This window comes from Tetranychus urticae, chromosome 2 (assembly GCF_039701765.1).
Source record: "Tetranychus urticae isolate SD_2017Ah chromosome 2, NJAU_TeUrti_SD_1.0, whole genome shotgun sequence".
NCBI lineage: Eukaryota > Metazoa > Arthropoda > Arachnida > Trombidiformes > Tetranychidae > Tetranychus > Tetranychus urticae.
Window position 1 is genome coordinate 19011286 of NC_142959.1, and position 22073 is coordinate 19033358.

Here is a 22073-nt window from a genome sequence, read left to right on the forward strand (position 1 = left end):
TTAACTTATTCAATCCATCTTTTGCGAGATTTTTTGATCCTTCTTTCATTCGACTTCCTAATGCGTCTTTTATATTGCGATCCGCCATAATATCAGAACCAACAGAAACTCCAGTAGATAACAAATGTTTACCTAAAAATTCCAATACTGGTATACCATATTTACTGAAAAAGTACCAAATCCGTAACCTGTTTGATATGGATTACCTCTAAAGATTTTTATATCAGACAATCCTCTCCCTGCTTGATTTATATAATAACTTCTCAAATCACAATCATTTGGACAAAATTTACGTTTTAAATTCATTTTTTTATTTTTAATAATTTTGTATTTGAAAATACTATTTTACTTTATATAAGTTCTGTACATATAATTATCTTACTCTGCGTAAATGTAGTTTGAGGTATGTTCTTCGTTTTTGAAAATCACAGGATTACCCGTTTCATCAGTGAGAATGATAGAAATCGTTTCGATTCTGTTGTAATTTACTTTAAAATAATAAGTATTAGGAAATAAATGAGATGATATTGTAGAATCCACACCGATGTTCAAAGGTATAGTTCTTAGTGAATTAGCCATTGTATCACCAACATTATGTTCATCTATAACATCACAATAGATGAAAAGTTAAATTGCTAGTTGAATTCATATCAGGTTTATATTTCGCAGATATACTAGGATTTTTGCTTAGTAGAACTGCTTCATTGTACTCAATATGTACAAATCCAAGCATATTCAAAAAATTTGGATCATCAAATAAGGGTGCGAAATATGAATATTCGGTCTGTTCATTGTCATTATACCAAATTTTTCCCATATTCAAAGACACTTTATCCTCAATAATAATAAAACTAGGTGGTTTGAATCCGCTCTTTTTCCTTCTGTTATTCCTATATCTTCTAATGTAATTTGATTGAAAACATCATTTATATTGTTTAAAAGAGTTTCAATTTTCATTCCAATCCTTTAATCAAGAGTCGTTTTAGTATTATTGAGCTTTAACAAACCATCTGAGTACATAACATATGAAACACTTTTTTTCTTATGATGAATTTTATTTGAATGAAAAAGTTCAATGAGTCCGATTTCCCATTCACCTTCCAATTCAATTGGAATAGATAATTTATTTGTGAAAGATGACAATGTATTCAATGGATATAATTCCATTGAAGCATTAGACACTAAATAAATATATATATCTCTATTTATCACCTCAATCATATGATGAGGCAGGGACGTTTTCTTGATTTTTATTTTTAGCTTTCTCATGTCCTTTATATACTTTTATTTACCAGAATGTGATACTGGTGGTGAAGAAAGTGAAGATCCAATACCTATTTGGGCATGACGGCAACTGATTCGGTTCGAACAATTATATGGATCGTCTTTCAAAGTATGTAAAATAATATGCTTCTCGACTTTCATTCCGAAAAATAAAAGGTTGAATTACAAAAAGGTTTATGTCTTCAGGATTGGGCTTAAGATTCCTAACAAGAAGCTAGAGCTCCAAAAATCTTGCCGAGTTAATTGGTAAACGAGGAAACTGTATTTCTAATCGAGGAATAAATCAATTAATATAACTTTTATTCATGTAAAATTTCATAAATCATAATAGAAATTATGGTGTCCTCGGTTCACGATTGGGTAAACTGATTTCCATTGAATCTCAAAAGAAATTAGTCCTTCCATCAGGGAAATATGCATCAAGAGCACTTTAAGTGTAAAAATGGTGTCACTCAATTTAGGGGTGTAAAGTGTAGATAGTTCACTTCAGGGTGCACGGATGATTAGAATTCACTCAGAGGGACAAAGATGTAAATAGTCCACTTTATTGTACCACTGCGAGTAGTTCAATTTGAAGGGTAAAGTTGCAAATGGTTCACCAAGGGTAATACGAAAACAGATAAAATTACTATGTAATATGGGTAAAGATGTCACTTTAAATGTATATAATATGTAAATAGTACACAATACTTAAACACTGGGTGAAATGTTCACAGTAACTATATCATGTAGATAATTTGTTCAATATATAGCTCAACACTAAGATCGATGTTCGCTCAACAAGGGCTTCCGCGGGTGGCTATCTCGCAAAAAGAACAAAGAAATGGTCGGCCATTTTATTGATGGTGAGAAAGAAAATCGTCTCCCGTTGAAAATGGCCAACCTCCAAATTTTAACCAATTATGGCGTTTCCCTACCTACTTGAGGTAAGGAAAGGTAGTGACACTGAAAACCTGTTTCAAACAAGTTTTTCTTCTAATCTTTTCTCCTATTGGAGGATTTTGTGGCTATGCTCAGCTATTTGTTCGCGTTTTAGCGTAAAATTACCTCATCCACCTAACATTTAACACCTCCATTTTAATAGTTAATTTTATATTGAAATTTTGATTTTGATCGTTTTTTTCTTAATAAAAATGGACCCACCAACCACCTCCGCCACTTCCGCAATTTTATCCACTCTGATCGAACAGGAAAAGATATTAAGTCTTTAATTTCCTAACGTTACCATTGGGATACACCTCACAATACGTCAGGACGCGTGCTCTTACTTAATAGATCAAAATTTTCACTTAAAGTTAAGAGTGGGTACTGTGAAAGTTTGTAGAGACATAAGAAGAGTGAGTCCATTAGTACAATTTAAAAATTTCTCTAACCGACAGCTTACGAGAGAATCGAAGTCAAAGTTGAAACTTCGATCGCTTTTTGTACATTTGTATGACCAGATTTTTGTACAACTCATTATACTAATGTAAATTTTGATGAACAACCAAAAATGCGCTTATTTTGTATAATAAAATTTGTTCCCTGTACAACAGATAAGTTCGATTTTAGGTTTAACCGAACGCATATTGTGACCATGGAGGTGAAAGATCTGAAATTCATAAAAATTTCATGCATGAAAATTGATGCCGCACATCATGAATTGAATACTTTTTTCAATTTATCAACAGTTCTCTTGATTTTGGCCATTGGTCTAAAAACTTGGAGCTTCAATATCTCGAGAATGATATCGCCTAAAATTATCATGATTTGACCAATCAACAGGTTTTTACAGTCATCATTGTGAAACTGCACCTTACTTATACCTGCATTTTGCACCTGCTATTTATACTATTCGTCGGGAACCATAATTCATAATTTTCAATCTTCATTGATAGCTCAAATTCAATCTGAATTTTCGCTTTCAACTGATTTTGAATGTCTTCGATTCACATTTAAATTTCGCCAATGCATTTGGTTTTACATGTTTCTAAAGGTCCGCAAAATTTAGAGGTACCTTTGTCCTCTAACTCACAGGTATTTTAAATGTTTTGCAGTAAATTTTTATCACATTGTTAAAACAATATATTCTTATATTTTTTTCTGAAATCTCTACTGATAAAGAGGAATATTATCCTATTGAAAGGATAATCAGACGCGGGGTAGCGTACCACCCTGTTACCAAGAAGAGGATGGTGGGCAACCTTGTCACAGCATGAGCACCTCATCCATTTAGATGAAGAGCGCGAATGCAATCTCGTGCCTGAATAATAGCAAGTAAAGTTTTTAAGCCCCTTCATGCATACCCCGACATATCAATTCACATTGATTTTACCCTTTTTGTGTTTTTCGGATATTTTTTTTAACCATGTTACTATGGGATAAATGTTTTTTATTATTGTGTATTCTAGTGTAATTGGTCGATGGAACGCTTCATAACTGAAGAGAAGATACCCGGGTCGACCTTCTGAAGTGATCACTCCGGCTCATCGCGAAAATCGCCCACATTCCTCACTACGCAACAAAGCTCGAGTGTTTCAAATAAACCGAAGAAAGTGTGCTTTTAGTGTTAAGAAGGTTTCTGAAATGGCATCAACATAAAATTTGGCTTAGACAAGCTTTGAGTGAACAAGCGATAAAAAAGAGAAACGTTCTGCCAACAGATGAGCTCCATGCTGGATTGATCGTGATCCAAACAAATAGATCCTTTCAAAATTATTTTTAGTGATAAAGTCCATGTGATATTGTTTGGGTTTTGTTGAAACACATAATCCTTGCTGGCACCCCATAGATAATCTGGGCTATAAGGTGGCCATGCGATTTCCTGTCCATCCTCAATTTCATAAACCAAGTCCAATCACACGATCCGCAAATCGTGAACGATTTTTTGACACCCTTTGTTCTGGGGCTGTAGCTCCATTTTGCTGCCATGAATAGCACCATATATGTCCTTTTTTCTCAACCTCTGGAAAGGCTTGTGTCTCCAACATGGATGCATATGCTGGACCATTGACACTTTGTTCAAAGAAAAAAGGACCTACGAAACGCAAATGCCTGCCCAAACAGTAACATAAGGTGAATGTAGAGGCCTGTCAGTATATGCATGTGGGTTTTCGGTGCCCCAAATTCGATGATTTTGCTTGTTTACCTGACCATGGAGGTAAACATGACTTTCGTCTGTGAAGTGAATTTTCTTTGGATCCAGGGTATTTAACTCAATTCTTTCTAGAATTTTAGATGCGAATTGTAATCGCCTTTCTTTGTCATGTTCATCGAGTTGCTGATGCATCTGAATTTTGTATGCTTTAAACTTTAATTCATGGTTCAAAGTACGCAAAACACTGGAAACACAGTAGTATAAAACAGAGAACTTTCTTATACTTCCGGACCTCCCGGTTTCCCTCTCCCCATCCAGGTACTTGTTACATTAGCTCATCGAATGACACAAAGGGTTAAATTGAATAAAAGGGGGAAATTTTTCGCTATTTTCCTTTTGGCGCCAAGCTATTCTTATCAGTTTTTTGCTCATTTTGGCGATTAAACTTTGTGTAATCTTTTGATTTTTTTGCTATCTTATGGTAATGGTAAGATTTTGACGATCTTTTTTTCAAAAGGATGATGAAATACGCATTGTCTATAAATTGAAAAGAGATTTATTGAATGAATTACAATGAGGTTTACAAGATTCAAGGCACAGAATTGTAGCAAATCAAAGAGAATTAAAGCAAATTAGAACAAATCAAAACAAATGGCAATGAAAAAAACATGGATAGCTAGAGATCACTCATTTGAGTGACCAGCCAAACGATTGAGTTCTTTTATGAAAAAGTCATTTTCTCGATCAAATGTCAAAATGCTGGATTTCAACTCTGCGGCTTGCGATTCAACCTGATTTGAGATGGGGCGGTTAACACTCGAGATCAACTCACATACTCGCAAATGTTGAGCCCTTTGTCTCCTTGTTATACCCTGGACAACATTAAGAATCTCAATTAGGTCCAGGCCATTTTGCTGAATATTAACCAGCTCCTAATGGCTTCTTTCCAATGCGTTATCCGGTCCTCGTGTAGGTCGGGAAGTGTGATTAACGATGAAATTGAGGATAATGAAGGTAATGGGGATGGGGATGATGAACCAGGGGATGATATTGATGAGACAGATGGAGGATCATAAATCTCATCCAAATCTTGTTACATCGTTTCCAGATCCTTAACCATTCGTTCAATAGGCCGGAAGAATCACATCATGATTTCTTTTTCTTCATCAGGCAGGGCACTATGTTCAACAATAAGTTTAACTTGAAACAAATCATAAATAATTGACATTTTAGCGATTGGAAAAAGAGTAAAATGAACTGAAAGAGAAATATGATGAAATGGTGACGAAATAATTGGGTGAATTTCACAAGTGGAACAAAATGGAGTTTTCCAACCTTTAAATAAAATAATATGCCAATCGGCTATTGGCTAATTGATAATGGCCAATTATAAAAGAGGTTATGTTTCTTACATACGGCCCTCTAGTTTGTAGCAATTTACTAATTTTCAAGCAATCATAAATAGGAATTAAAAATATACTGATTAAAATATACTGATCAATATTTCTTTGATTCTAACTTGACCATGGTGATGGGGGATCAATTTTGTCCAAAGACTATTTGATGCCTAGGCTAACAAAGGCAATGCATGAAAACCATGTCAAGGCTAAGGTAAATGATTTTAGCTTTCATTATGGAAAATTTGCCCGGAGGGCATAAAAAATACAACATTGTCAGAGCGACATGAAACAGTGAAAATATAAATCTTTTCTCGAGTCTCCAGATTTATTTACATGCATTAAGATACCATTGATGCATTTTGAGTTATTTGCTTTAAAATTTTGATGAACCCAACCTTTACAAATTTTTTCTACCTCAAATTAGATCATTCTACATATCGGATGGAAGCTCTTTGCGAGACAAATTGAATGGTAGCATTGACATTAAGGGACATTAATCAGAGAAACTTTCAAATCACACATCGATTCAGTTTTCATGTTCCTACAAACTAAATGAAGTTGAATTTCAAGAAAATCTGCTTCTACAATTGAGCAAAAGACGATTGAAGTTTCAACTTTTGAGTTGATTCTCTCCAAATTTATTTATAAAACAAACTTTAAATCACAAATGGATTAAGTTTCAATGTCTCTTCAAACCAAAAGAGTCTAAATCTGCTTCCATAATTGAACAAAAGACGATGTGATTTTCTCAAAATGTTTTCATCAGAGAAACTACCTGCTATTGTGTACCAATGGTGATGTAAAATAATCCAGTGGAACGTAAAGGCACAAAAAGTCAAAAAATCCAATGGTTCACAAAAAGTCACAAAAAGTCACACAAAGTCACAAAAAGAAAAAGAATATTAGTAAATAGTTTATACTTGGGAATGTCTTACCTTTGACTTACCATTACGTTATCACCAAGTTGGTTTTACCTATAAAGAAAGAAAAAAGATCAAGCGTTTACAAAAGGAATCATAAAGTTCACATACTTACAGTAATATGAGGAGAGGAGTTGAGATGAAAATTTTGTTGAAAAATGGTTTCAAACTTGAGCAAAGAGTGATCTGATTTCTCTTTCTCTTTATTCGCCCGCTCATTCCTATCTTCATCAAACTGATTTTTCTTGTTATTTTACATTCCAAAGTGTACCTTTACGCGAATGAACGGCGAACGAATGAATGAAAATTACGTTAAAAATAGTTGAATATAAGGCAATAACCTTATTTAATTGCATTACATCATTAATCATGGAAAATTTAAGATTAATCGCTGTATGCATTACCAAAGGTAAGAATGCATTGTAAAAGGTACAATAATCATTAATATCAATCTTACTTATGTATTATCAAAGGTACGAGTGCATTTAACAAGGTAAGTTAATTATAACGGTATAATTGAGGTCATTTCGTTATATGCATTGTCAAAGGTACATCAACAAAGATATAAAAATTATAAATCAATATCGATTATCGAAAAAGTTTGCTATCTTGTGTATTTCTATTACTACTATCTCCCCACATTGATATTTTTTTATCAAAATAAATAACATATAATATCAATAAAATTTGATTTGAATCTTGTTTTCATTGATTAAAAATTTTTCTATTTGTTCAACTTTAGAAGATTTAAAGAACTACTGAGACTATCTTTCGGAGTTTGAACACATTAACCATTAGACTGAATCCTGTAGCACACAAAGCCGCTCTTACAGCTTGATATTGCTGCTAGTCATTATTTTATTTCATTTCTCTTCATTTTACTTTTCTCATTCTTCTAATTTTCATTTTCTTGCATCTTCTCGTTCTCTTCTTTTTTCAATTTGCTATGGCGCGCTAGAAGGCTGTCCAAGAGTAACTATCTACAGTTACGAAATAAAGTCTAACAATGTAAGTCAATCGACGAGTCCAGAGTTGGAATGCGTATTTTTCTCGGTGACAGTTCAAATTACCTGTTTGTTAGCTCAAAGATATAGATTGCGCTAGGCGATATAACTTGATCCATTATAATATAAGCTTATCAGCTTATGAACGCATTCGTGAAGAATTTTGTAAAGCCCCAATAAAAAATATTGCTAGCATTGCTGTCAAGATCTTTCCAAGTTGACAGATACATCGTTGGTCAAATTAGATATTTAAATGCGAATTGAATAAAGATTTATAAAACATAATTAACTCTAAATTCTGTTCAACTGTTTATCAACTTTCACTCAATTTTTTCATTTGGGTGCAATTTAAACCATAGATGGCGATAGTGAGTTTTATTTACAGATTCATTGGCTAAAAGTTTGATCGCAAGAAAGGGACAAAAAGTAATCAAAGTGAAGATGAGTGAGTTTGGATGAAAAGAAGAGAGAGAGCAACAGTTTATTCTTCCATTATAACTGTTTAACGTTCACTTTACTTCGTGTTCATCAGTTGTTCATGATAACTTTTCCATGTAGTTTTTAAATCGGTGCCAATCATGAATTTACTGTGTAAACTCCTCTATTAATCTGCTTTTATTTCAATTACAACCCAAACCGTTGAAATTTTTAAACCTGGGTAAAGATAATGTTACCCTTTCATGTTATCTTTGATCATCGTTGTTATCTTTTGGCAATTATTTTCCCGGTTCTTTTGACTTCTTGTTAAGATAATGTGATGCTTTTTCCACCATTACCAGTTAAATGTTGCTACAAAATTCTAGTCTTTTTCCCCATGCTTTTCGTGTCTTTTGGTTACTTTGTGAATTTTGTATAATGTGAAATGCTCAGTTCCCAGCATCTAGTGATCTAACCATCTAGATTCAACCTTTTAACTCAACATTGGTTGAAGATCAAATCCATTAAACTTTCCATCTTGCTCGTTATGAATACTAGCTTTACCAATTATACTTTGTATCAACCTGATAGCAATAACCCTTTAACCCTTGTTGAAGATGAGCCTGACTTGGGTATTCACTATGAAACTTCATCAAATGGTCGACATCAACCTTATGCTCAAGACTGTAACAATGGATTTACCGCAATGTTGACAAAGTACGCCGTTAATTCAACCCTGATCATCATCATTTTAGCCTCTGTTTTTGGTAACGTTTTAGTTTGCATTGCAATTTACACGGATCGTCGTCTACGAAAGCTTTCCAACCTATTTCTAGTTTCCCTTGCTCTTGCTGACCTTTTTGTTGGATCTCTTGTAATGACACTTGAATTGACAAACAATCTGATGGGCCACTGGATATTTGGTCAAAGGGCATGTGAAATTTGGATATCATTTGACATCATGTGTTGTACAGCGTCCATACTCAACCTTTGTGCAATATCATTAGACCGTTTCCTTCATATTAAGGATCCTCTCAGATACAATCAATGGATGACTAAAAGAGTTGTTCTTGCCTCTATCGGCCTGATTTGGCTTCTTTCAGGTCTAATCTCATTTGTACCAGTTAGTTTAGGCTGGCATAAACCGTCCGATTCTCTTGATAATTTAAACATTGAAACATTCTCATCATTGCCTCCACCACCATCATCATCATTGTCACCTTTATCATCACTCCAACAGCATAAAATGTTATTAACAACAACCACTCCATCAATAGTGTTGAAACCTTCATCGACTGTAAATGAAACTCAACAGTTGTTACCTGATGAATATCAATGTGCTCTTGATTTGACTCCATTGTACGCTCTGGTCAGCTCAACAATTAGTTTTTACCTTCCCTGTTTAATAATGATAGCCTTATACACGCGACTTTACCTTTACGCCCGTAAACATGTTCAACATATACGCTCAATGGCAAAGCCTCTTCACTTTGATCCAGGCGATCGTAGTTCGGGTTCATCTTCCGCCCGATCATCTTCCCATCACTCTCACAATTCAGTCATGGATCACAAAGCAGCCATTACCTTAGGTGTCATCATGGGCGTCTTCCTGATTTGCTGGGTTCCCTTTTTTTGTATGAACATTATCGCAGCTTTCTGTAAGACTTGCATACCAGAGTTACTTTTCAGAGTTATTACCTGGCTGGGTTGGTTCAATTCAGCTCTTAATCCAGTCATTTACAGTATATTCAACACTGAATTTCGTGAAGCGTTTAGAAAAATTTTGCTAACTGTTCGTGATAATGACTGGTGTCGATCCTTGTGTAAAAAAAGTGATTTGTCAACCAGACATGACAATGGTCACTCAACAGGACGTTACCTGTCAAGTCACCCTCGGATGGACAATTCTGATATGCCCACAACCGGAGCCTATGGTGTAAAAATGATGTCCTCAGGTTTCCAAGGTTCATCCAAGTGTGCTGCATTGTTAACCTGCAAGTCGGTTGAAGTATCTTCAAAAGTCAAGGCCTACATGGACATAATACCAATAAAGGACAATATTGAAATTATCTGTGATTCATCAACCGGAAAAATAAGCGCAATCTAAGCAATACATAAGACTGAAGCTGGACTCAGCAAAAGACCATAAAATTCTTAAAACGGGAATCAACAGAAAAAAAAGAGAGAAATGGTTCTGTTAATCAAGCGATCTCAAATGAATCCATCATTTTTCATGTAAAGAACAAAAAAAAGACATTAAGTCAAACTCATGAATGAAAGTCAAATATTGAGTGAAACTTATTTGTACTGTAACGTCTACTGTTTAACCAAACAAATTGGTTTCAGTTGATTAAGTTTTTTGGCTGCCAATCCTCAATGATTATACATAACTCACCTGGTAAGTTGATATTTACCATTAACTTGATTTGTTTGTCTCTTGTTGATTAATGTCGTTGATATAGTCCAATCAGTGAATCATTGTTTACCAATATTTTCCTCTCTGTTTCTTCTTGGTGTTTCCAGTCAATCATGATCAGGGTGATTGGGTGAAACACAGAGTACATTAGACATTGAGACAATCAGCTTTCATGTAAACTTTTGTTGTTCATTGAGATGAAGGAAACCTGAAACTTGGCTCATAGACTAATGTAGAGAGAGAGAGAAAAACAAAATAATGAATCGGCAAAAATGAAATTTAATGATACATTTGATCAGGATTGATCATGTATATATTGCTAATACATTTTCAATGCAAGGACATTTCCATTGAACTGCAACCATGTAATATCACTAACAAAGATGGTTTATTGGCTCTTGAAAAGACATGAAAATTTGTTGTTCAAGATAATCTTTTTAATGTAAAAAGCAAATCTTTATACTCTTCTCTGAGTTTGATTGAAAAGGACCAGATGAAACTATAATCCCATCTAAGATGATTAAAAGATCATCTATTCATTGAAAATATCGATTCACTTAACCTTCCATAATTACAAACAATTTTACCATATTTAACCATATCGCCATTGATAACAAATGCATTCAATTCAACTTTTCAATCAACTTTTTTCCTTTCATCTGAATAAATCTTTATTTCATGGAAAAAAAAGTTTGATCAAGAAAAATAAATCAAACCGTCCATTGAGTTGGATCAAGTTTGCTTCTGTGAGTTTATCGGTCAAAATCTGAATCAATCTTGAAACAATTTTGTCTCTTCAACTTGCCTGTCTTCAATTTACCTTGTTAAACAATACAAATTGTCTTGATGGAAACATTGATTTTTGTTGAGTTTGAAAATTGAATTATCTTTGATAATTTGCTATTCTTAGTCAGATTATGAGTTTATTTGAAGAGACTTGAACCAATCTGAAAATAGTTTAATCAATCAACTCGTTAATTATTTGTATAATTACAAGAGCATTTAATCAATATTTAACACCAGTTTTTGCTTCACCAGTGATATTGATATATCAATTCAGTAGCAAATGTTTACTTTTACGTATAAAAACATTTCTTGCTCTTAAATGTCATCTTCAATCATTGAGTGTTTCATCAAATTCTGATTGTTGATTCATTCAAGTGGCTTCATCCAGAATCATATTCATATATTAATAAAAACAAAACTTTCAAGAGCATCTTGATATTGGATGCTTTTTCATCTAACATGATAGTAGTACAAGATGTACAACTAAAAAAGTGAATAAAAAAGGAAAAAATCTTACATTTTTCTCAATGAGAAAGTTAATAAACAGAAACAACAGTTGACACAATTGATGCAGCATTTTCATTAACGAAACTTCAACTTGAACAGAAACACGAAAAAAAATTGAATCGAATCAAGCAAATGAATAAATTCAGAAACAGTTTGTGCTTCTCAATGATTCAAAATTGAATATTAAAAGTTGAGTTTGAAATTCATTAATGACTTTTGTTTTTAATTATTTAGTTTTTTGAAAATGTCTCATTTCCATAACTTAACAAATCTCAACTTGTCAATATTTTGTGATTCAATTGATTTCAGGGTTAAATGAATGATCACTTAACAAGTGAGCTTGATGAGGCAAGTTATTGAATTAGTCTTTAATTTATTGATTAAATCAACGATTAATTAGCCTTTCATGTAACAGTCTATCTTTAATTAGCAACACCAAGCAACTTTAATCCGATCACAATCATTTAACATGAACCAAAAGAGAAAGATGAAGATGACAAAAAATTAATAATCATTATCATGATTATCATAATTTTCATGACAATCTACAACATCTTTTGATGAAATTGGTTGAACAAGGCAGAAATGAATGAGAAACCATGATGATCAATAATGACTTTATTAATGATATTACACCGATTATTGAAACTCACAATTGTAAACTCAAATTAGAGGCAACATTGGATAAGGAATAAACAAGCAAATTTAAATGAAACTTTGACTCGAGATGAGATCAATTATATTGACCAAGATGTTTGTTTCGTTGCTCATTTTGCTTCATCATCAGCTTTTCTATTCTTACCTTTTCGATGGCTTCAAGGTGAGGTGAAGATTTCAAGATGAAGAATGGAAGATTGGTGAAGAAAATTAATGATGATAATGATGTCAATTGATTGTGCCTTTTACCAGCCTAAAGCCAAGCTAAAAATCGATTAACTTTTATTCACTTTTACCTTAAACCATTGTCAAACTGGAAACTCACAGTTGTTCACTTTTATCCGTTTCAATTAAAGTTAGTTAATCAGGTCCAAAAAGGCGAACCAAAATTGGACCAAAGTATCCAAAAAATAGAGGAAAAACAAGAAAAGAAAAGGATAATCTGTCAATTTGTTGATTGAATAACAATCAAAGTACATCTCAAGATTGGTCCATCAACTGATCAACTTGAAACATATTTAAACATTTCCTTTATCCAGTTTCAATGCTAACAATACTTTGAAAAGCATTTAGTTTATCATTTTTTCAGTATCATTCAGGTTAAACATTCAACTAACATTACATTTTATCATCAAAACTCACTTTAACCATTCAATTCAAGTTACGCGATTTTTGGTCAACTGTGAAGATGTTTTTTGTGTTCAATATTTGAAAAAAAAACATTGAACCATTGTTATCTTCATACAATTCAACAAATCAACGAACTCGAATTTCAACATTTTTTTCGTTCTAACAATATGGATCAACATTTGGTTCAATTATTTTTCAGTGTTCAACTTATCTTGAACTTGAAACTTGAACTCATTGATTCTCTGATGAAAAATGATGTCAATTAAACTTTAGTTAGGTCGACCATTTCATACATTTCAAGGTTTCGAGTTTCAATGAAAAGTCATTTGGTACTGATTTTCATTGTCGACCTGTCAACAGGAACCATCGATTTAGTACAAAGTTAAATTGATTTGCTTGTCATCATTTTGCTCATAAATTTTGATTATCATAATTTTTATTCTTCATTTCATTAATCACTTGGCTTTTGCTTTAAATAATAAATTATCCTTTACCAATTGGATTCAATCAATGTTCATGTTTAATGTTTGGGTCTCAACTGTTAAAGTCTTTTCCCTGATTTACCCTGATTTAGGGAATGAAAAATGATTTACAAATTAAATCAATTTCAGGTTGATTACAATTGATTATTAAAAGAAGAGCTTAAAACCACAAAAGAAAAGCTAAATGAGAGGAAAATGTTGATTTATTGATTAACATTTATTATCATTTTGCATTGTCTGAGAACCCAAAATTGAACTTGTAAACCAATATTATTAATGGTTTCCCTTTGACCAGCATAACCAGCGAACAACAGCAGCTTAGCAACAGCAAAACAATGCAACTTTATTAATCTTTTAATGAACATTTTTTTTCATTCGCCATCATTAACAAGTCATTACTGTTAATCATTCTTAACCTGTTAACACACCATAACATTTTCCCAGACGAAATGAACTTTGCCTGAGTTTTCACACTTTCCAGATGAAATGATTGAAAAGTGATATTTTTCTTGTTCAAATTTTCCATCAATTGAAATGTTCATTTCCCCATCAAATTGGAAAATGAACAAATTCTGATTTAAATGTAAAGAGAATCTCTTGAGTCTCTTGGATGTTTACGCTCATCATGGAACCATTTTAATCGTAATTATTCATGTCTTGAAACTTAATTTCCGCAACTTTTTCTTCTTACACAATTCCTCATTCCTTGCTTAATTATTTCATGTTTTTTGTGCTCATTTTTTTTACTTCTCATTCAAATGTTGTGTTCATAAGATAAACAGTTTGTGTACTTTACAGTCACACATGAGAATCGATGTAATAATTCAACTTTCCTTGCAATTATTATTATCATGTTTACTCCCAGTGAATGTCTTTAAATTGAATATAAAAATGTTTACTTAGTTTTCGCCGAGTTTCATTATAATCCATAAACTGCATTTTCTCACGTGAACATGATTCAATTCAGCCAAATTGTTCTAATTATTTTCTAGGAATATCTTTAAAATATTAATCAAAAAAGGAATGAAAAGGAATAGTAAACATTTCGTATTCATTTTGTCAAAAAAAATGCAAAATTGATTCGAGTTTATTTTTAGCTATTTTGACCATTCCATGTTGACTTTGGGAATAACCTAATCCTATGAGTTTAACAATCTATCGAGCCAACAAATCCATGTTCAAGTAACTCTGAAAATAAGCGAAGTTGATTAAACTGAATTTTCAAAATGACATTTCAACAACTGAATCAATTTTAGATTTTTTAACAGGTAAAAGTGAATTTTTTGTTTCTATTCTTGGATAATTCAAGTGATTGATGTCAATTTGTCAAACAAGACGAGTTAAAAGCTCAATAGACAAAAGCTTTTCGATCATTTTTCAAAGACAAAATTTGATATTCTATCAATCATTCCGTAAGTTCATCTCAAAATGACATTTATGATTGAAATTTAAAGTTACAAAGTTCAAATGGCCGACGACTATTTTCAATCGAAAATAAAATTATCAAAACGAAATTTTCTCAACTGATTTCAGTCTATTCTCGAAAAAATTCAAGGTTTAACAGGTATTTCAGGATGACTTGAAAGAATCCAAAACTAATCTCGAAAGCAAACAAAAAGATGAAATTGAATGCTCCAAAAGTGTAACATCAACTGGGAGGGAAAATCCCTGTTAGTTTCAGTATAAATTCCTGTAATTACTTTTGACTCATCTTGAGCTTGACAAAAATTAAAATTTTAAATTCTAATCACAGAAATTAGTGAAAAAGTTCTTCGCTTTCACTTATTCTAAGTCAATCATTTTATTCAATTTAATGGTTTCACTTATTTAACTGTCAATGAAGAGGCCTCTTTGTGTGACTTTGCTCAACCGATCAGTCTAAGTCTTTAAGTCTTATTTGATTGTGTTGATCAAGTCTTTCAGACTTGCCTTTTCATCATTTAGGTTTCACTTGAAGCCAAAATATTTAATCATTTGAATTGAAATTGAACGATAAATTTGATCAAAATTACATGATTGTTCACACACGTACAACACTCAGTATTGAAGGTTTAAAAATTGGTGAAAATCACGTCTCGAGTTAACACTTTTTCACTCTTTATCACTCTATTAATGTCCAAATATTTTGACCAAATTTGATTCAAAAGACAAATTGATTCAACTGTAAATTGAATTTGAATTTGATTCCACATGAACTGTCTTTTCCAACCGGAAGCTTTTTCATCTTTTACCATGAAAAAAGTTGAAATGAGACAAACTCTTTCAACTCCATCAGACAATATGAGCATCTTTTTCATCCATTTTACTCTAAGGTAACAAAAGTATCCAACCAAGAATAGAGAAGCAAAAAACTATTGAATTTCCTTTTTTCATTTCACTCAATTTCCATCACTAGTCAATGTTAAATAAATTTACGTTTCTTAATCACCACCTAAATTGCTAATGAAATGTCAAGGTGTTAAAGCCATCAAAAAGATATTCATCAAGAATAACATTTCAACTCGTTCCTGTTGACAGAAAATTAATATTTACCTTTTTTTGATCACTTTATAAGCAGTTTTGTGAGTTGAACTTGAAACATTTGAAAACACAAATTTTATTATTATGGAAAGTTTATGAGTGAAAAAATAACTAAAATAATATTAATAACACTCTTTGAAATGTATCAATGTCAAAATTGTTGAGTTTTGCATAGATCATGATATTTCATTCTTTCCCTGTCAACGATAAAATTTTCATGGCAAGTAGTAAATAATGAACAAAATTATGTTTCAGAAACTTTTTTTTCTACATTCTTCCAGTTTCAGGTTGAATAAAATTCTGAAACATTAAATTTGAGTTTATCGTGTTATGCATGTTACATGATTCAAACTCGAGTAAATTGAGTCCCATTTTACCAGCTTTAAAGGTGTTCAATCAAAGCTAACAATGAGCTCATATTTGTGGGCAAACATTGTGATAAATAAAACTCAAGAAACACGATAAACCAAAACGAGACTAAAAATGATGACTTTCATGATCACTTTCACTTACTTTGGATGAATTTAAGTTTTGTAAAGATTCCCAAATTTCGAAAAATTGAAACCTTCGATTGTTTCAAAGACGAAATTGATTGAATCGTGGATTTAAATATCGCTAGAAATCGAAAAATTTTATCAAAAATTAACTGAATACAGTCATCAACTTTGACTAACTCAGATATTGTTCAGCATTAAAATGAAAATTTCATTTTTTTCGATTCATCAAAGTTGAACCAATGCTTGAGATAAAAAATGCTGTGAAAAATGATGTTAATCTTGCTATAGTCTGTGCTGGATGATTAGAGTCGTCGAGTTTAATTAATCACAGAAACACTAATTTATCGCCATGAACTTTTAATCTCTCAATGGAGCCAGGATCAGCACTTTTCCAGTTTCAATAATCATTGGATTATTTTTCATTATTATTTTTACAAGACAAACATGAAAACATCTGTATTGACTGAAGAGCTTTATGATGAATTAAATAACTTAAGTTTACTTCAACAAGGAATCTCACCTTTACTTTTTTTAGACTAATTTTTGCTCGACTAATCTGACCAAATCACAGTTGATTTAACATGATTTAGTACTTTGACATGATTACTGTAACAAGTAACAGTTAATCCTTGAGCAACTATTCCAATTATGAAATTATTTGACTAAAGATAATTTTATACTTAAAAACACTTCATATTACTTTTGCACTAACCTTTTCTGGTCAATTTGCTAATTGGCTTGACCGCTTCTCGTCTAATCATTTTGGACAAGAAAATGTCGCCATATGTTGCAACTGAAACATTAAAGTTCGAGTTCATTTCACTTGAACATTGCTGAGTTTTAATGAAAGTAAAGGCTGACTCACAGTGATTTGCTCATTTTCATTGTGACGAGAAACTGAACTTGAAATTTTCTTGAGTCAACATTTTGACTGTCAAAATTGAGTTCATCCTGATTCATGAAGTTCAATTTAAACATTTTATCCACCTGAAATGTATACACATTGTTCAATGTGATTTATGCTGATCTCTGTAAACTTAATAAATCAAGATTATCTGATTAGCGCCGCATTATAAACATGTGAAAATGAGTTTAATCAGTTTTACAAATTTCTTTACATTTGAATAATTTAAAGTGTAAAAGTATCTTTTACACTTCAATGAATATCAATTAAATCCATCTTTGGCTTGTTTCAATTTTAATCAACTTATAACTTTAACATATAAACCTCATTATCGTTAATATACTTAAGCAAAGTCAAAAGGTTCTGAATCCAGAAATGATATATCTCAGTGTTGCCATGTTATCCATCTGGCAATGTTCAACTCCCACCAGTTCAGCATTTTTCATGATCAAAATTGTTCTATCTGAGTAAACAAAATTTACCTTTTCTTTTGGCGAACAAAATATATCTCATTTTCTTAGGAAAATGTAAAATATTACAAGAAGAAGGGAAAATAATGTTAATCAAAATATAAAAAACAAACTGGTTAAAGTTGATTCAGTAATCATGAATTCCTAAGGGTATAATTACCAAATGAAAAGTTTAACTCATTGCATGGTAAACTTTTTTTCCATGGATCCAAGTAGCTGAAACTTGCATCTAGAGGTAATACAGGTAAAGATTGATGTCAAAAACATGAACAAGAAATGATTAACAATGAATAATCAGTATCAACAATTTACTTCAAAATAACCTTGTCTGAGTTTCGTTGAGCACAAAACAAGTACAAGTTTCAAGGTGTTTGATCAAGTTTATCTCTCATGTCAGACTCGATCAATCTTGGAAAATACCAAAATTCTTGCCTTCCATTGAGTAAACTTTGAACAGATTGAGAGCATTTTGTGAACTGAATCTTCAAGTAAACAGAGGAACGGTAAGGTTAGAAAAGATCGAAATTGAAACAGTTTGAAAAAAGAAATTTGCTTCGAACAAATTGCGAACCATTTTCATGTTCAATCTTTTTCGTTTGTTGCAACAAACGTCATTTTTCAAATATTTTTGGCCACTGGTCAAGTTGAGCAAAATTTTTCCCAAAATCATTTGGCAAGCATACAAGAACAAGTCTGTAATTTAGACAAATGGATAACGAATAACTTTTTTGCCTCGATTCTATTGTTGCTCTTGTCTGTCTAAAACATCTCAAGTCAGTTTCTTGTACTTCGTATTGGTAATGTCATTCAGTGGTTAATATTACAATAAATACAGTCACATGGAAACATACACGAGTCTATTTTAAGACGTTGGAACAACCAAGAATCAAGTTTCTTCTTATTCGCATGAATTATTTGTGAACACAGCGATTTTTACTTTTACTTATTTTGGAAAAAATCTTTTCCTTCTCTATTGTTTTACCAAGCAAAGTAGGATTACTAATGTTTTGAGTTAATTTTCAAAACTGGAATCACATGACATTCCCAGTTAGCCTAGAGTTACAGGCATCATTTACCGTTAAGATAAAAGTGAACTTTTCAAGAACATTTTGACCAAAAATTGTCAAGTTATGACCCTGAATAGTCAAAATCTGATTTCGCCTTCCCTCAAAAACCATAGTTCTTCAATTTTTATATCAAAGTTTCAAAGAATCACAAATGTTTTAAATTTGGCCTCAAAGTTGAAAAGATGAAGATCATCCAATGTAACTCAACTAAGATCGATTGAAGGTTCAGCTCTACAAAGAAGCTAAAATTTATGTACAATCAGAAGACGAGTTTTCATGAATTAAAGAAAAGACTATTGAAAAATGACTTCGATTTCGACTATTGAGATTATTCCCAAAAATATCAGAAGGTCCATTTGCTGCTGTTGATCATAAAATGAAATATCTTTAAAGCACACTGAACATTGTGTTGAGAAGATCTAAAATGTATTCGGAAATTATTTATTAAATGATTTCTGCTCCAAACAAAAATAGCAAAATTTGTCAGAATCTATCGATATTCACACATGATGTTGTCTCATTTATGTCTCTATCAATGTTCATTTTAAAGGATTTAATCAAATATTAATGTTAGTCAAAACTTGAATTGTTTAATCATACTCTAACTTTTCCAGGTAAATCTTTGTTGAAGTAAATACTTGCCATGGGCCTTTATTCCCATTGCTTGAGAATGAAGTGAAAATTGAACTTTCCCTTGAATAACCTTACATGTTCACACACACAACACACAACAAGGATTACCTTTTGAATCAACATTTTCCTTCTGCAAACTTGCACAACATTTAAAGTAAAGTTACACTGTAAATCACTGTTGATCATCACTTTCACCATTCCCATCATCATTACCATCTTCACCTTTACCTTCATCTGTTTCGCTCTTCATTTCATCATCACTTTTCCGATTCCATTTCAAGCAGTTTCAATAATCTTTTGTTTACTTTTTTTCTCACACTTTTTGCCAAATCTTTTCCACTCTCTATATACCTTTCAATTTGCTCATTTTAAAGTTGCATTTTTTTGTTTCACTGAGCAACATTGTCATCTTCAACATTCCAATTCATTGATCTTTTACTGAATTATTGCATGTTATATTTGATATCAAATACAAATATTGAAGAAAAGATGAAAAAGCAAAGAAAATAAAAGTTGCTCTTCAAGTTTCATTTCAATTTTTTGTTCATTATTCAAGTGATACAGAAACTTGGCTCATTTACCTTGTATAGATGTCCTTGTAGCCCAAAGGCTTCCCATGTAACCATGAATAAAACACAATCTAGTTAGTCACCTACCATTGAAAGCGAGCACAAATGATCAAATTGAAAGAGCAATGAAGCGGAAAGTTGACAAACAAAAAGCCATTTCCTTTTCCCTTTTCATGTCTTTCACCATGTAATACATAAGTTGACAAATAACATTTTTCAACATTCTTGTATCACATTTCAATATCTGATGAACATCTAAGTAAACGGTAAAAGGCAACCTTTTACCTCATCATTTGGATTCTTTGCATTCTCCAGGTTTACTTGAAATGATCATCTTTAATGAATTTCCTTCCAACTCAGTTCAACTATTATTACATGGTAAATGGAGAAAAGTTGGTAAAAGTGAATTGAAGTAAAAGAGTTTCATGTGCTATCAAACCCCATTCAAATGAATATTCATGAATATTGATAAAGGTTTCCAGTTGATATCAATATCATTATTCAATTATCATAACATAATATAATTTAATTGGTGTCAACTTGCCTGCCTTTTCATCTCACCAGTTGTTACCTTTTTGTGTCTCGTTATTAATAGCAAAATCTTTCATTATTTAACCCTTTTATTAAAACTGTTGAACTCATGAGAAGAAAAGTTAATCATGATAAAGATTGCTTTTTCTGAACAATTGACATTTTTTTCTAACTCTTTTCATTTGGCAATTTGCTTTCATGAAAAAACTCGACTCGTTAATCGAATGTAAATTTGCTTGGAAAAGCTTCTCGACATTTGTTATTCCAAATTTCAATTCGATCTTCTTTTGTACTTTTTTCTTAATGTTTCAGCACAAAATTAATGTTCTTAACATGATAACATTTAAAAACATGGAAATATTCATGACATTGATTTTGTTTCATTTGACATAAAATTACCATTTCAAGTTTTCTTCTTTTTTCTCATTCTTGCACAGATCACTTGGTTGCAACTTGGCGCAAATCGTTGACGTTGGTTTGATGAATCTCAATGTTGGTTCTCGATGAGAATTGATTGAACAAGGAATTTGTAAATCGACCAAAGATGACTGGCAACTCGAAAGAAAATGATTCAATCTTTTCTTTTACATCGTTCTGCAAACAATAAAAGAGTTTATAAAGTGCGCTTAATGTATTTTTTGGGTGCATTTCAAATGATGATACCAAATGAAAACTCTGTTACATTTTATTAGCATCCATTAAGCAGCAAATAAATTAAATGCCAATTGAATTACTAAAATGATTCCTAAATTATTCATATTATTCATCTATTTATGTCATCAAAAAGTGACTAACTTTTCGAGTTTCAATTTATCTTTAATTCAAAAGTATTTTGCTTTTTGTTACTTTTATAAAAAAAAGAGCATGAAAATGGTCGACTTTTGAAGTTGTCTTGGACAGTGAAATGTGTCGTTACTTGATTTTAATGAGCTTACAGCTTTCCAATATCATTAGTTGAATAGTTTTCCCATGTAAATGAGACTTTGATAATTATCAACTCTTGTTTCATGTTGAGTTGATTGATTAAGATGGTGAAGTGGGTTGTTTGGGTCAATATTAACATCTAATTGATGATTTATGCTTCTGTTTGGGTTGACAGGCTCATTGACAGTAGCGACTTGAAATGTTTTCTGATTAATGAGATGAAATGGTTTCTTTGGGTGACATTAAAATTAGAAGGTTTAAATGTCATTCAAAGCATAACATGAAAAGATCAGCTTTGACTTTCAGGTCTGCAAGTGTGAAAATCCAAGGGAAGGATTGTAAATGAACACAAAAAAAAGATGAAAAATAATGGACCAAA

The 22073-nt window shown here is 31.9% G+C and overlaps 1 protein-coding gene across 1 annotated transcript; it reads left to right on the top strand.

Annotated features, from left to right (window-relative positions):
- The first annotated feature begins 8098 nt into the window (after nucleotides 1–8098).
- LOC107371740 (dopamine receptor 1) lies at nucleotides 8099–21500 on the top strand. Its single transcript, XM_015939892.2, has 2 exons — nucleotides 8099–10499; nucleotides 21208–21500. Exon 1 carries the CDS (start codon nucleotides 8649–8651, stop codon nucleotides 10206–10208), a length of 1560 nt encoding a protein of 519 aa, XP_015795378.1. The 5' UTR covers nucleotides 8099–8648; the 3' UTR covers nucleotides 10209–10499; nucleotides 21208–21500.
- The last annotated feature ends 573 nt before the right edge of the window (nucleotides 21501–22073 follow it).

Coding starts and splice junctions, on each gene's coding strand:
- LOC107371740 (XM_015939892.2), top strand. CDS start 8,649: ATGAATACTAGCTTTACCAATTATACTTTGTATCAACCTGATAGCAAT.